Source organism: Ammospiza caudacuta, chromosome 9, assembly GCF_027887145.1.
Source record: "Ammospiza caudacuta isolate bAmmCau1 chromosome 9, bAmmCau1.pri, whole genome shotgun sequence".
In the NCBI taxonomy this organism is placed as follows: Eukaryota; Metazoa; Chordata; class Aves; order Passeriformes; family Passerellidae; genus Ammospiza; species Ammospiza caudacuta.
In genome coordinates this window covers 5858573-5872839 of record NC_080601.1, presented here as the reverse complement: position 1 = coordinate 5872839, position 14267 = coordinate 5858573, and the positions used below count along the sequence as shown (strand labels likewise).

The 14267-nt window shown below is 49.2% G+C and overlaps 1 protein-coding gene across 1 annotated transcript; it reads left to right on the top strand.

Moving 5' to 3' along the window:
• Nucleotides 1-1055: 1055 nt before the first annotated feature.
• Nucleotides 1056-13405, top strand: PPA1 (inorganic pyrophosphatase 1). Its single transcript, XM_058810471.1, has 11 exons — nt 1056-1161; nt 1284-1348; nt 5024-5077; nt 6150-6269; nt 7924-8010; nt 8275-8401; nt 9262-9389; nt 10768-10853; nt 11057-11126; nt 12175-12214; nt 13074-13405. The coding sequence occupies exons 1-11, from the start codon at nt 1098-1100 to the stop codon at nt 13103-13105; spliced, it is 873 nt and encodes a 290-aa protein (XP_058666454.1). The 5' UTR covers nt 1056-1097; the 3' UTR covers nt 13106-13405.
• Nucleotides 13406-14267: the final 862 nt, after the last annotated feature.

The following is a 14267-nucleotide window of genomic DNA, read 5'->3' as shown; positions in this document are numbered from 1 at the left end:
GAATGCCCTTTCCAAGCTGGGCAGAGCCATTCCAAACCAGGAATAACCATTCCCAAACCAGGAATGACCATTCCCAGCTGGGAATTACCATTCCCAAACCAGGAAGAACCACTCCCAGCCGGGCAGGGCCATTCCCAACCAGGAAGAACCATTCCCAGCCAGGAAGAACCATTCCCAACCAGGACTGAACATTCCCAGGTGGGAATAACCATTCCCAAACCAGGAATGACCATTCCCAGCCGGGCAGGACCATTCTCAGCCAGGAAGAACCACTCCCAGCCGGGAAGAACCATTCCAAGCTGGGAATAACCTTTCCAAACTAGGAATGACCATTCCTAGCTGGAAGAACCATTCCAAACCAGGAATGACCATTCCCAGCTGGGAATAACCATTCCCAAACCAGGAATAACCATTCCCAGCCGGGAAGAACCATTCCAAACCAGGAATTACCATTCCCTACCAGCACTGGCCATTCCCATTCGGGCCGGGCCATTCCCAACCGGGACCAACCATTCCCAGCTGGGAATTACCATTCCCAAACCAGGAATAACCATTCCAAACCGGGAATTACCATTCCCAAACAGGACTAACCATTCCCAGCTGGGCCGGACCATTCCAAGCCGGGAAGAACCATTCCCAGCCGGGAAGAACCATTCCCAACCAGGACTGACCATTCCCAGCCGGGAAGAACCATTCCAAACCGGGAATTACCATTCCCAACCAGGACCGACCATTCCTATTCGGGCCGGGCCATTCCCAACCAGGGCGGACCATTCCCAGACGGGAATAACTATTCCCAGCGGGGAAGAACCATTCCAAACCGGGAAGAAGCATTCCCAACCGGGACCGACCATTCCTATTCGGGCCGGGCCATTCCCAACCAGGACCGACCATTCCCAGCCGGGAAGAACCATTCCAAACCGGGAAGAACCATTCCAAACCGGGAATTACCATTCCCAACCGGGACCGACCATTCCCGTTCCCTGCGGCGCCGCGTGGCGCGGGGCGGGCCGGCTGCGCGGGCGGCGCATGCGCGCTGTGCCCCCGCCACACACCCCCTCCCGGCGGCGGCGGCGAGCGCGGGCGCGTGCGCGGCGATGTCGGGGTACGGCGTGGAGGAGCGCGCCGGGCCCCACAGCCCCGAGTACCGGCTCTTCTTCAGTGAGTGCCGCCCCCGCCGCTCCCCGCCGCCCCCGCGGCCCCTCACACCCCGCCGGAGCCCGCCTGAGCCCGCCCAGGTGTGCCCGCGGTGTGTGACTGGGCTCCCTCCCCTTGCCTTGCAGAGGATGGCGCCGGGCGCTACATCTCCCCCTTCCACGATATCCCCATGTACGCGGACGCCGGGAAGGTAAGAGCGGGTCCGGAGACACGCAGGGCGTCGGGGAGTCCTGAAACAACCGGGAGATGCGGGGTCCGGGAACATCCGAGGGATGCGGGGGTCTGGGAACACGCGGGGGACATGGGAATCTGGGAACACACAGGGAACCAGAGGATCTGGGAGCACACAGGGGATCTGGAACATCCTGGGGGCCAGGGGATCTGGGAACACACAGGGGATCGGGGGATCTGGGAGCACACAGGGAACCAGGGGATCTGGAAACGTCCAGGAGATCTAGGAACACGCAGGCGATCAGGAGATCTGGGAACACACAGGGGATCAGGAGTCCTGAAACATCCAAGGGACCAGGGGATCTGGGAATATGCAGGGGATCAGGGGTCCTGGAACATCCAAGGGACCAGGGAATCTAGAAACACGCAGGGGATCAGGGGATCTGGGAATATCCAGGAGACCAGGGGTCCTGGAACATCCAAGGGACCAGGGGATCTGAGAACATCCTGGGGATTAAGGGATCTGGGAATACACAGGGAATCAGGGATCCTGAACCATCCAGGAGATTAGGGGGTCCTGGAATATCCAAGGGATCAGGGGATCTGAGAACATCCCACGGTCAAGGGGATCTGGGAACCTCCTGGGGACCAGGGGATCTGAGAACATCCCACGGTCAAGCGAATCTGGGAACCTCCTGGGGACCAGGGGATCTGGGAACATCCCAGAGTCCAGGGGATCTAGGAACACACAGGAGTTCAGGGGATCTGGGAACACAGAGGGGTCCAGGGGTCCTGGCACATCCAGGAGACCAGGGGTCCTGGAATATCCAAGGGACCAGGGGATCTGGGAACATCTAGGAGCTCAGGGGTCCTGAAACATCTAAGGGACCAGGGGATCTGGGAACACACAGGGGATCAGGGGTCCTGAAACATCTGAGAGATCAGGGGGTCCTGGAATATCCAAGGGACCAGGGGATCTGGGAACATCCTGGGGACATGGGGATCTGGGAACATGCAGGAGACCAGGGATCCTGGAATATCCAAGGGACCAGGGAATCTGGGAACATCTTAGGGATCAGAGGGTCTGGGAACACACAGGGGATCGGGGGATCTGGGAACCCAATGGGGACCAGGGGTCCTGAAGCATCCAAGGGACGTGGGGATCTGGGAACATCCAGGGGATCTGGGAACACAATGGGGACCAGGGGTCCTGAAACATCCAGGGGACGTGGGGGTCCTGCAGCCTGAGACAACTGGGGCAGGCTCACCCTACAAGGAATGGGTTTCTCTCCATCCTGGCCTGGGTGGAGCAATCCAGGAGAAGAGAAAGGATGATCTCATTCCCATTTCCTGCGTCAGAGATGTGAGTGGCTGGCTTGAGCTCACCCATGCAGGCATTTTGGGTTAGCTAAGCAGAAAACTGCTTTTTCTGTAATGCCTACCCCCATTCCTATGGGTGCTGCATGGTATTTCAGGCTTGGGGTTTGGCTGCAGTATGGCCTGCAGCAAAATCTGCCAAAGAACAGAGGGTGAAGATGAGCAGGTTAAATTCCTGCTGGAGCATCTCCTGGGAGCTCTTGCCTGGCAGAACCTGCCCCTTGCAGTGCTGCAGGGCTTTCACATCCTTCTAGCAGCCAGCGGTTAGGCAAATTGGGCTGTTCTGAGTAAAAAATGCCCCAGCTTTAGGAAATCAAAATGGTTGTGTTTCACTTTTCATTTAATGTAATTTCAGTGGTGCCTCAGGCTCTCTGTTTCCTTTACTGATGTAGCTTGTTCCTGTCTCTGGCTATAATTCTGTGCAGCTTGGGAAATGTGGTGGAGCAACTGCTACTTGTTGGAGAGAGCTGAAATTCAGAGGTGGGGGGGAGTGGTTCTGGAAAGGAAAAAGGGAAAAAAAGCTGAGAGATGAACCTCAAGAAAGCAGCTGACTGAGCTGCTGAGGTGAAGGTGATGGAGATCCCTGAGGTGCTCTGGGAAGTCTGTAGTGGCTTTTGCCTTCACAGAGGAGAAAAATGGATTGTGGTCATCCAGGACTCAGTAGGGAAGCAATTCCCAATGCAGGTAACCAGACAAGGAAAATCCAGATAATGCCACACCTTGCAGATGCCTGCAGAACAGGGGAGGAAGGAGCAGGGGAGTGAGTACAGAGGAGAGGGGGAGTTCCTTGACCTGGTAGTGCTCCCCAGGGGAAGCTGGTGTGCCCTCAGGCATGCAGTGCTGCTGCCAGCACCTCTGTGCCAAGTCATTCAGAGAAAAAAGTCCCAATAGCTGAAGGTCACAGTCCCTGCAGTTACACAATAGTGCTGCTCCCTCGCACGGGGCTCTCTCTGTGGCTGGAGTGCCTCAGCACTGAGTTTTACCCATCGCTTAGCAGGTGGGCTGCCAGCCACAATGCAGAGCAAAAGCTTGTCCCACTCTGTCTGGGCTCCTTGATCTTTATCCCCAGACTCCTAAGGCGCTGAGAGGATTGCAGGGTGTTTTTTTCAGCTCAGGCTGGGCTGTGCTGACCTTACCCAGACCTATGTCATTGCAAATGGATGACCTTGAGCTGCTCTCTGTGTGTCTTTAGCCATGTTGGACCATGGGGGAGCTTCAGTCCTTACAAAGATGAAGCCCCAAGTCATCTTTCCCTGCCTGCAAAGCCATAAGCTCCCAGCCCAGCCTGTTCCAGTTGCCTCATTCCTTCCCTGGAGTTAGGAATAAACCCAGTTCTGGGCCTTTCTGCAAAATGCAAATGAGCAGTGACCCCCTGCAATTAAGGGGCTGTGATAAAGCTCTGCTGGGGAAGGGTGTGGGCAAAGTCAGTGATGTAACAGCACTTGTTGCACAATATCAATCCAATTATGGGGCAATACAGGTTCCAGGGACTTTGCCATGCTAATACTGCTTAAGGTGGAGATTAGAAACCTTGCCCAGGCCAGGGAGCAAGGTTTGACTTTTTGTTAAAAAGCCGTAATCTCTTCAAACAGCAGATGTGAAGGTTCAGGTGTGGAAAAGCCTGTTTTCCTGGAGAGGAGGCTGACATTGAGCTCTCAGCCCAGCTGGATCAGCAGGAGATGTTTTCAGGTGTCACCTGTAAATGAGATACAGTGAGATGTGGTTCTGCATTTCTCCCTCATGTTTTCATCCTCACTCCATGCCACTAGCAAGGTCTGCTGTTACAGGAGTGTCAGCCTGGAGAAGGGGCATCCTTCCCTACATTATGGCTGGAATATTTGGGAGTGATGGTCTCACTCATTCAAGGCTGTCATGGATACCCACACTATTAAAGAGATGGCTTGTCCTGTTGGTCTTGTCTTTTCTGGATGGCCAGAGTGGCTCTTTGTATTTAATAAATATGGCCCAAACACCATTTTGTTATGTCCAGGGTAGTTTGTGTGCAGCTGTTTGCCATTGATTTAACCTGTTCCTGTAGCCTAGGAATGGGATGGGGATGTTTGTAGGTGGCAACTGATGGAGAACATGTGGGAGCCTGAGTCAGGCCTTTGAGATGTTCTGTGGGATTCAGCTTGGAGTGATGGCAGGTGACTGACTGGGCTACAGGACTTTTATCAAAAGTCTCAAAATTAGGACTGAAAAAAAAAAGCAGAAAACAACCATGGTTTCAGGTGAGCTGGCTGGTTTTTGTGCTCACTGTATGTGTTCCCTAGTTTAAAAGATTCCTTCCCACTCACTGCTCTTCTGCCTCCTTCAGAATGTGTTCAACATGGTCGTGGAGGTGCCTCGATGGACAAATGCTAAAATGGAGGTAATTTACAGCTCCATCCCAATCCTTGGTTTGCCAATCCCTCCTCAGATCCGCCTCCAGAATCAGAGTGGTTTCTAACTTCTCTCAGTCCCTGCTTGGTGCTGGGGGTCTGGTGTGGAGGCTGAGGTTGCAGATGTTGGAATGCCATGGGGTTCTCCCTTCTGATTAAAGCAATGTTTTATAGCTCTAAGCCCCATGGGATTCCAAGGCTTGTAAGTCTGCTGGAAACCCTATCCCAAGGGATGGCGTTGCAACAGGAGGTGTTCAGTATCTGCTGCTGGCATCAGCATCATCTCCTGGTCTCTTGGCTTGTCAATTCCATTAAAAGAGAATTACTTTATTATTCATAAAGTGTAAAGCATAGGGATTTATTTATAGTTATCAATATCATATCATATAATATATCATGTAATATAACAATAATTATAGTAATATAAATAATACAATAGTATAGTATATTAAAATAATTTTATAATTATATATTATATAATTACATATACTATATATTGTATTATATAATATTATATTTCATTATATTATATTAATATATTATATTATTATATTATATTATATATAATTAATTAATTATTTACTATTATACTAATAGTATATACTACATACTATACTATATACTATACTACTATATACTATACTACTATATACTATAGTATTATATATAGTGTATAATAGTATATAATTATATAATAGTATATATCATATAATTATATATACTATTATATATATTATATTGTAATAATTAAATATATGCTATACTATACTATAATATGATATCATATAATAGTGTAGTATAGTATATTATAATAATTAAAAACATAATATAATATAATATAATATAATATAATATAATATAATATAATATATGACGTAACATGATGTAATGTAATGTAACGTAATATAATGTAATACAGTAAAATAATGCAGTATAATAATACAGTATTATATTATATCATATCAAATCAAATCAATTTATATTAATTTATATTATAACTATCATTATTTATTTATTTATTTGTTTGTTTATTTGTTTCTTTATTTATTACTTTTCTTTCAGATTTCCACCAAGGAACCCTTAAACCCAATTAAGCAAGATGTGAAGAAGGGGAAGCTGCGCTTCGTAGCGAACGTGTTTCCCCACAAGGGCTACATCTGGAATTATGGTGCCATCCCACAGGTGCTGTGGTTTATCCCAGTGGCTCATCCCTCCTGGTGGGGAGGAGGGAGGGTTTCTGTGCCTGTATTAATGAGCAGAAAGGTCAGCACAGAGTCTGGTCTGGAGCGTGGTGTTTGCAGCTGGATAGGTTGTTGTCCTGCTGAGGGAGAGAGCCTGTCAGGAAAACAGGGGTGTTTTTAAGCAGAAATTCCAGGTTTTAGGCTTCTCTCTGATGTTATAAACAAGCTCCCTGAGGAGGAGCTGCTGCTGCTCAGAGCTCGGCAGCTCCTTCTGTGGCTGGAGGGAGCTGTCATGGTGCATGTGGCCATGCAGTGCCTTCAGTTCCTGCCTGGCAGATCTCGAGGCTTTATCCTGAGGCTGCAGGATTGAGGCTGAATCTTTATGGGAGACTCTTCTTGCCAACGCCCAGCACTGCACAGATGTGCTTTCCCAGAAACAGCTGGCAGGGTGGCACCACGATAGTGACAGCTGCTCAATGCTCCTAAATGGCTGTGGGCTGCCAGATAAAGAGGGACTTCAAACCAGGCTGTTTGCCTGTGATGTTCTCTGAGGCTGGGGTTTCCTGCAGAGAAATTAGCTGTGAGTGTCAGATCACAGGCAAACACTCTGAGTTTGGTGTTTGTGCTCCTGACAGCAGCACATGTCAAGTGCTTTCCCCACGTGGCTTTACAGGTTGAGTTGTTTCCTGCTTGAATGGGTTCTGGTGCCTGTTTCTTTGTGTCTTTTGAAGCCTTTGCTCCTGTCATGTATTTGTGGATCAAAGGTGTTTATGCATCAAGAGCTTAACACTTCCTGCTAGAGAAGTGTGACTGTGTTTGTGGCCCCACAGCACCACCCAGGTGTCAGAACATCTCCCTGAACACTTCCTGAACATCCCAAGGTCCTGACTACACTGGGCTTGTCCTCGTACACAGAAGTTTGGGAACAACATTCCTTTTTATATCTCAATCCCTTTAGGAGTACGTGTTCCTTATGGTGCAAATGGGCATGGAGTGCCTTTCACTCCTGTTCAGGAGCATGTTTTACACAGCTCTTGTTCTTGGAGTCAATTAATTGGCCTCTGGAGTGGTGTCCTTCAATGTGCATTCACCACTGTGGGTGAGATGCACTGGGGAGCACAATGGGACTCCACATTCTTATCACTTTTCCAGGGTTAACAGTGTCTTTAATTGTTTAATTAAAGGGAAACAATACACCCTGCCTGTCTTCCATCTCTGCTGGGCTGCTATCTGGAGTTCAGGAAACTTCTGCTAAGGAATGAATACGGAGAGGAACAGGCAGGAAGCCAAATCAACAATTGCCCTTTATAGATGTGAACTTCACCTTTATGCAGCTGTGGGACAGAGGAGGAAGTCTGGAAAGTTGTTGGAAGGGGATTTGGGGGTAGGAAGGGGCTGCTTACCTTGTGGAAGATGAGAGCTTTTAACTTGAATTCAAACTTCCCAGGCCCAAGGGAAACTTGAATTCCAACTTCCTGGGCCCAAGGGAAGCAGTAGCCCAAATACCTGACCTGGCAGCAGGTATGAAGTGGGCCATCCTCTGTTTATTCCAGGCAACTGCATGCCCAAAATAAACCTGCTTTTTACTACCTCTTTAAACCTGTGGGTTCTTATGTGTGGTTGATTTTGGTGTTGTTTTGGGGTTTGTTTTTCAGACTTGGGAAGACCCAAGTCACAAGGATGAAAATACTGGTTGCTGTGGAGATAACGATCCCATTGATGTGTGCGAGATTGGAAGCAAGGTAACACATCCTCAACAACTCCTGAAACGTGTAATGAATGTCTGCAAAGCCAATTATCCAGGGCCATTATTCATTTCCTACCTCCCCTCCCTTAACAATGTGCTGTTTCCCTCGGCTGCCTCTGGAGATTGCTGCTGAGATGAGGCTGAGCTGCTGACAGCCAGAGCTCATTTCATGGTGGCTGCCTGCTGCTGAGCCCCTGCACAGCCTCCTGTCCTGCTCTCCCTGGGTGCAGGATGGACAGCAGGGCCTTTGTCCTGGCAGGTGTGCTCCAGGGGAGAAGTGATCCAGGTGAAGGTGCTGGGCACGCTGGCCCTGATCGATGAGGGAGAGACAGACTGGAAGGTCATTGCCATCAACGTTGAGGACCCCGAGGCAGCCAGCTACAATGGTGAGCTCTGGGGGTGTTCCAGTGCTTCCCTTCCTCCCCTGGGAGCCTGCAGGGGCTGGGGACAGGGTTTGCTCCTTCTGTGCCCTGCTGGCAATCAGGTGTGATGCTAGAAGGACAATTCTGGAGTGTGACGGTGTTCACAGGGGTCTTATGTTGAAGGAAGAGATGAGGATCTGACTCCATGTTTCAGAAGGCTTGATTTATTATTTTATGATATATATTACATTAAACTATACTAAAAGAATAGAAGAAAAGATTTCATCTCAGAAGGATGGCTAAGCTAAGAACAGAAAAAGAAAGAATGATAACAAAGGTTTGTGGCTCAGACAGATTCCAAGCTGGCTGACTGTGGTTGGCCATTAATAATAAACAACCACATGAGACCAATCACAGATGCACCTGTTGCATTCCACAGCAGCATATAATAATTGTTTACATTTTTTCCTGAGGCCTCAGGAGGAAAAAATCCTAAGGAAAGGATTTTTTATAAAAAGATGCCTGTGACACTGGAGCAAAATATTTCACTGCTGTTTGTCTTATGTGGCCAATCTTCTGCACAGCCTGGCATTCCAGCACAGTGCAAGGAAAGGGATTGTCCCCCAAGCCCCTAATCCAGGCTGTTTAAATGTGTCCAGGCTCCTGGGGACACAGGATGCACACCCTGGGGATGAAACACTAACTTCCCTGAGGAGATACTCACTGGGACCTGAGGAGATACTCACTGGGACCGTCTGAAATATTGCTAAGGCTGCTTAGAGAGGGGCTGAAAGAGGCACAGCCCAGAACAGCTCAGCAGAGCCACTTAAATTCTGTAATTCACTGCATGCTGTTTCTGGCTAACAAACCCTGTCCCCTGCCAGACATCGAGGATGTCAGGAGGATGAAGCCTGGATACTTAGAAGCTACCGTGGACTGGTTCAGAAGATACAAAGTACCTGATGGCAAGCCAGAAAACCAGTTTGCCTTTAATGGGGAATTCAAAGGCAAGGTAGGATCACCTTCCTGTGCACAGAGTCCCAAAGCTGAGCTCAGGCTGGGTGGGGACACGAGTGAGGTGCTGAGAGAATGGATTTTTATGGGGTTGCTGGGAGTTGATTTCAGTTCATCCTGCTGTTTTTTTTCCAGCCTAATGAGTGCAGGAATACCAGAAAAAAAAAATGCCTGGGGTTATCACCGTGGTGTTGTTGAATATTTTTTTCATGTGGGATCACTTCAGGGCTGGGAGCCTTGGTGTCAGGACTAGGTGGAAAACACCAGGTTTGTTTGCTCCAGCTCTGGAGCAAAGGCAGCTTGGCATCACCCTTTGCCTCCCTTACCCGTTGGCTTTGTTCCACTGCAACCTGGTGCAAGTTAAACTCAACTGAGGAGTTAAAACACTTCTTCCTTCAGGCATGAAGTGTTCCCTCACACCCTGAGAGTAAGGCTGTGCCTTGGCAGCGCTCTGCCTCTTCTCTGGGTTGGATCAGATAAGTTACTGCTCCTGAGCAGGTGAAATCCTGTTCTGGTGTCCTCACTCCTGCCCTTCCTGGAGTGCCAAGAGGGGTTTAGTGAGGTGACTCAACTCCCAGGGCTCCAGAGGTGCTGCAGAGGAGGGGAGCTCTTCCCAAAGCCCTCTGGAACAGAAAATGGAAGCCATGAAGGGCTTGTCCCCTTTGGCTGTAGCACAGCACTAGGCTGGTCAGGCTGGAACACCTTGCTGCCCCTCAGGATGGGTAAAACCCATCAAGGAAACTGGAAAATCAGGATAAAGAACCTCAGACATGCTCTGCAGTGTTTTATTTGGCTCTCTTTGGTATCAAACCAGGATATTTAGTGCTGGTGTTCACACCAGCAATGAACTGTGTGTTTCCTTCTCCAGCTGACAGGTTAATGCTTGAGCATATATTGCTCCTTTTTAAGGGAAGAGCTTGATCTGCCTGGAAACAAATGGAGTTTTAAGTAGTTGCAAAGCCAGCTCAGCTGCATGTCTCTTCCTGCTGCTCTGAATTGTTTGCTGGAGTGCAGAGAGCTCCTGGCCAGGCCTGGATCAGCAGCTGCTGGAGACAAAGCCAGTGGGAGGAGCAGCAGGGTGGAGGTGCTTCTAGAATGGAGCACTGGCCCCAGACTCTGTTCAGTTTCTTTTGGCCCCAAGCTCCCTCTGTGACCTTGGCAGATCCTCCCATCTTGAAAGCAAAACAATTCTGCTGCACAGTCCTGGTTGTTTCAGCTGTTGTGTGCTGGGAGTTTCTGCTCTTCCTGAACAGCACTGGAGGGGAAGAGGTTTCTTCCAGCCCCTTCCAGAGCTGCCTAACATCAGCTCCTTGTGAGTGATGGTCTGCAGAAGGTGGTCTGGTGCTTCCACACAACATGTTTGTTCTCATCTCCAGGATTTTGCCCTGGATGTCATCAAAGGCACCCATGAACACTGGAAAGCTTTAATAACAAAGAGAACTGATGGAGGGGAGATCAACTGGTAGGTCAATGCTTGTGTGCCCCTTCCTCTTCCCTGAGCTAAAAACCCTGGAACATCCCTTCCTGAGGGGTGCTGTGCTTTCTGTGAGCTGCTGGCTGCCATCTCCCTCCACCTGGCAGCTGAGAGCCTTAATATTCCATTATTTACTGCTTCTGGGGGGAGGCTGGGCTTGCACCTTCTCACAAGTGCCCAATGTCTTCCAGCACCAACCTGACAGTGTCTGAGAGCCCCTTCTGCTGTAGTCAAGACTGTGCAAAAGCTACTGTGGATGCAGTGAGTACCAGTTTGAGTGGCCAAATCCTGGTGTTGTTATCAGGGAAAACAGTGCAATTTGTGTGGTGAGCTGTCCTGTCTGTGTGGATGGCGCATGGCATGCTCAGATTGTTTTGTGTGGCTGAACACCTGCTTCTGGTTAAACAGGATGGATGTGGAGCCAACCAGACATTCCCCCAGAGGCTTCTCCCTGCCCTTAGTCACCCAAGAGATGGAATTCCAAATGGAGTTTGCATGGAGGGTTAAACTTCTGAGCTGTAGCTTGGCTGTCAGCTGTTCTGAGAGGGTTTTCATGTTTGGGCTTCCAAGAGCTTCACAGTGCAGGTCTCCCTCTGAGAAAAGAGAGTCCAATTCCCCAGGGATTTTTCAGTTTCAGGATGAAGAGCTTGACATTCCTGGTGTAGTTCTCCTGTCCAGCCTTCAGGAATTAATTGTGTCTCCCTGGGCTTGAAGAGTACTGCTGTTGGCAACCTGAAAGGGCTTAGAGAGAGGGGACAGGAAAATCAAAATGCAAATCTTGCATCCCTTCCATAACTGGAAACCTGAGTCTCTCTGTAGCCTTGGAAAGACCTTTAAAGCAATTGTGTATTTTTCTTAAGTGCTGCTATCCTAATTAGGGGTCTCAGTGAGGTTTTTTAAAGCCCTCATGGAGGTTGTGTCACCAGACAGGGATTTTCTCTGTCTTGGGTTGTTGAAAACCAGGGAAAGCTCTTCAGAGGAGTTCTCAGAGAGCCCTTCATGCCTCTATTCCCCCATATTTTTAAACCAATGTTGTAGGTTTAAAAACAAAGCAGCTGCCTGCACCTGTGTAGGGTCTGGAGTGGGAACTGCTTGTGCTGGGAGTGGCCCTGGAGCTGAGCCCCTGGGGCATCCCTGGAATGGGGAGGCTCCAGGAATGACAGGACACTGCATGGGAGCTCAGTTGTTCCCCCCCCAGCTGCCACAGGGGCTCAGAGGGTGCTCAGGAAAGATTTGTGCAGCCCTAAATGCTGTGTGGAGAGTGAAGGACACCTCTGGTCTCTGATGACAAACACCCTTCTTGTTTCAGGCACCGCCGTGTAAAGCTGCCAGCCCCATCCCACCTGAAGGTGAGCCCAAAACCCCCCTGAGACCCCAGCATGGAGCAGGGGCTTCCTCAGGGGAGCTGTCCTTGGGAAAATGAGGGGCTGAGCTAAACCTGGATGGTGCTGTACCAGGAAAACGAGGGTCTGAATTAAACCTGGATGGTGCTGTACCAGGAAAACGAGGGTCTGAATTAAACCTGGATGGTGCTGTACCAGGAAAACGAGGGTCTGAATTAAACCTGGATGGTGCTGTACCAGGAAAATGAGGGGCTGAGCTAAACCTGGATGGTGCTGTACCAGGAAAACGAGGGTACCTGGATGGTGCTGCAGCCAGGAGAATGAGGGGCTGAGCTAAACCTGGATGGTGCTGTACCAGGAAAATGAGGGTCTGAACTAAACCTGGATAGTGCTGCAGCCAGGAGAATGAGGGGGTGAGCTAAACCTGGATGGTGCTGTAGCTGAGGGTGGTGTTGGGAGCAGAAAGAGGAGCTGGGCTGACTCTTCCAATCCCTTCATGGGGAATAAACCTGTGGAGGTTTATTATTTTATTAAAAATGTGTGTCTCTCACGTGGGCATGGGAGTTGGAGGCTTTGCCTCCCTGACTCAGCTGAGCCAGAGGGAAGCCTGGCTTGCTGTCCTTGCCTGCACCAAGTCATGGATGCTCCTGATGGCAGCCTGAGCAAGGCTGACTGCCCTGGGAAAACAAATCCTCATAAACAGGGTTGTGCCAGAACCTGTTTGCTGTGCTGAGGAGCTGCTGCCAGGAGCAGGGGAAGGCCCTGAGCTGGAGTGACACACACACACACACACATTGCCACGTAACTGCTTAATAACTGGGTGGCTCACACGGACTAACCCCCTCCTTTTCTCTGCCCCACACAGTTGACAAATGGTTCTACTACCAGAAGAACTAAGTCCTGAGGATGGTGGTGAGACAGCTGTGTCCTTCCCACCGAGGAGCTGCCTCACGCAGGAATAGACCAGAAAAATAGCTTCAGTGTCAGCAAGAAGACCTTGCCTGTAACTTTGCTGATTAGAATTCCATACCTAGCAGTGACGTGTCTGCTGAGGCCTGGTGGAGGCTGGAAGAAATAATTTATGAAATCCAAAGACCCTGTTTTGTGCACAGTCATGTGGTGTGCTCTAAGTCATGACAGGAGATCCCTCACCTGGGGTGTGTATGGATGCTAGAAATAAAAAACTACTGAAACCCAGTGCTGTGGGGCTGCCTCTCTGTGAAAAACACCAATCACTTGGTTTTAAATTTTTACAAGTTTAATAGTAATAAAATGGTTATAAAATTAGTAATATAATTAGAGTAATAATAATTTGAACAATTTGGATTAGGACAATAGGAGACAATAAAAACAAAGAGTTACAGACAGTCCCCGGTACCTCTTTCTGGGCAAAATAAGCCCAAAAAAGGCCCCACATTAACAGAGCATTAACCCTTAAAAGCAACAGCCTGTTGCATATTCATACACCTCATACATGGTGCATAAATTCCATTCAAACACAGGATTCTGTCTGGGCAGTGTCAGCTTCTTCCTATTGATCCTGACAGTGTCTTCAGGGCTGAGCAGGCAGGAAGAACTCAATAATGAAGCAATAAATTCTCTTTGAAAGATTCAGGTGTCCTGTGGCTGCTATCTCAGTGCAAGCCCTTTAAAAAAAGTATCTTACATAGCATAGTTTCTATTTTAACATTATGTTATAACCTAAAACTAGATTTAACACAGTTCTTAAGAAAATTAATACAGCATAACTTTCTAACATAACACACATAATATTCATTTGAACATTTGCACAAAGGCAATCATAAAATACGCATTTTTCACACTCTCCCTCTCTGGAGCTGAAGGCTCACAAAATCACAGAACCCTGAGGCTGGAGAAGACCGGAGCTCACGGAGTCCAGCCTGTGATGGGTTCCCCACCTTGGTACCGAGAGCTCCGGGGCTGCTCACTGCCCACTCGGTGTCCCATCACCCTTTCCATGGATAAATCCCTGCTCGTGTCCAGCCGGGAGCTCCCGGGAGCAGCGGACACCGCGTCCCTCCCGCCAGGGGCCGGTCTC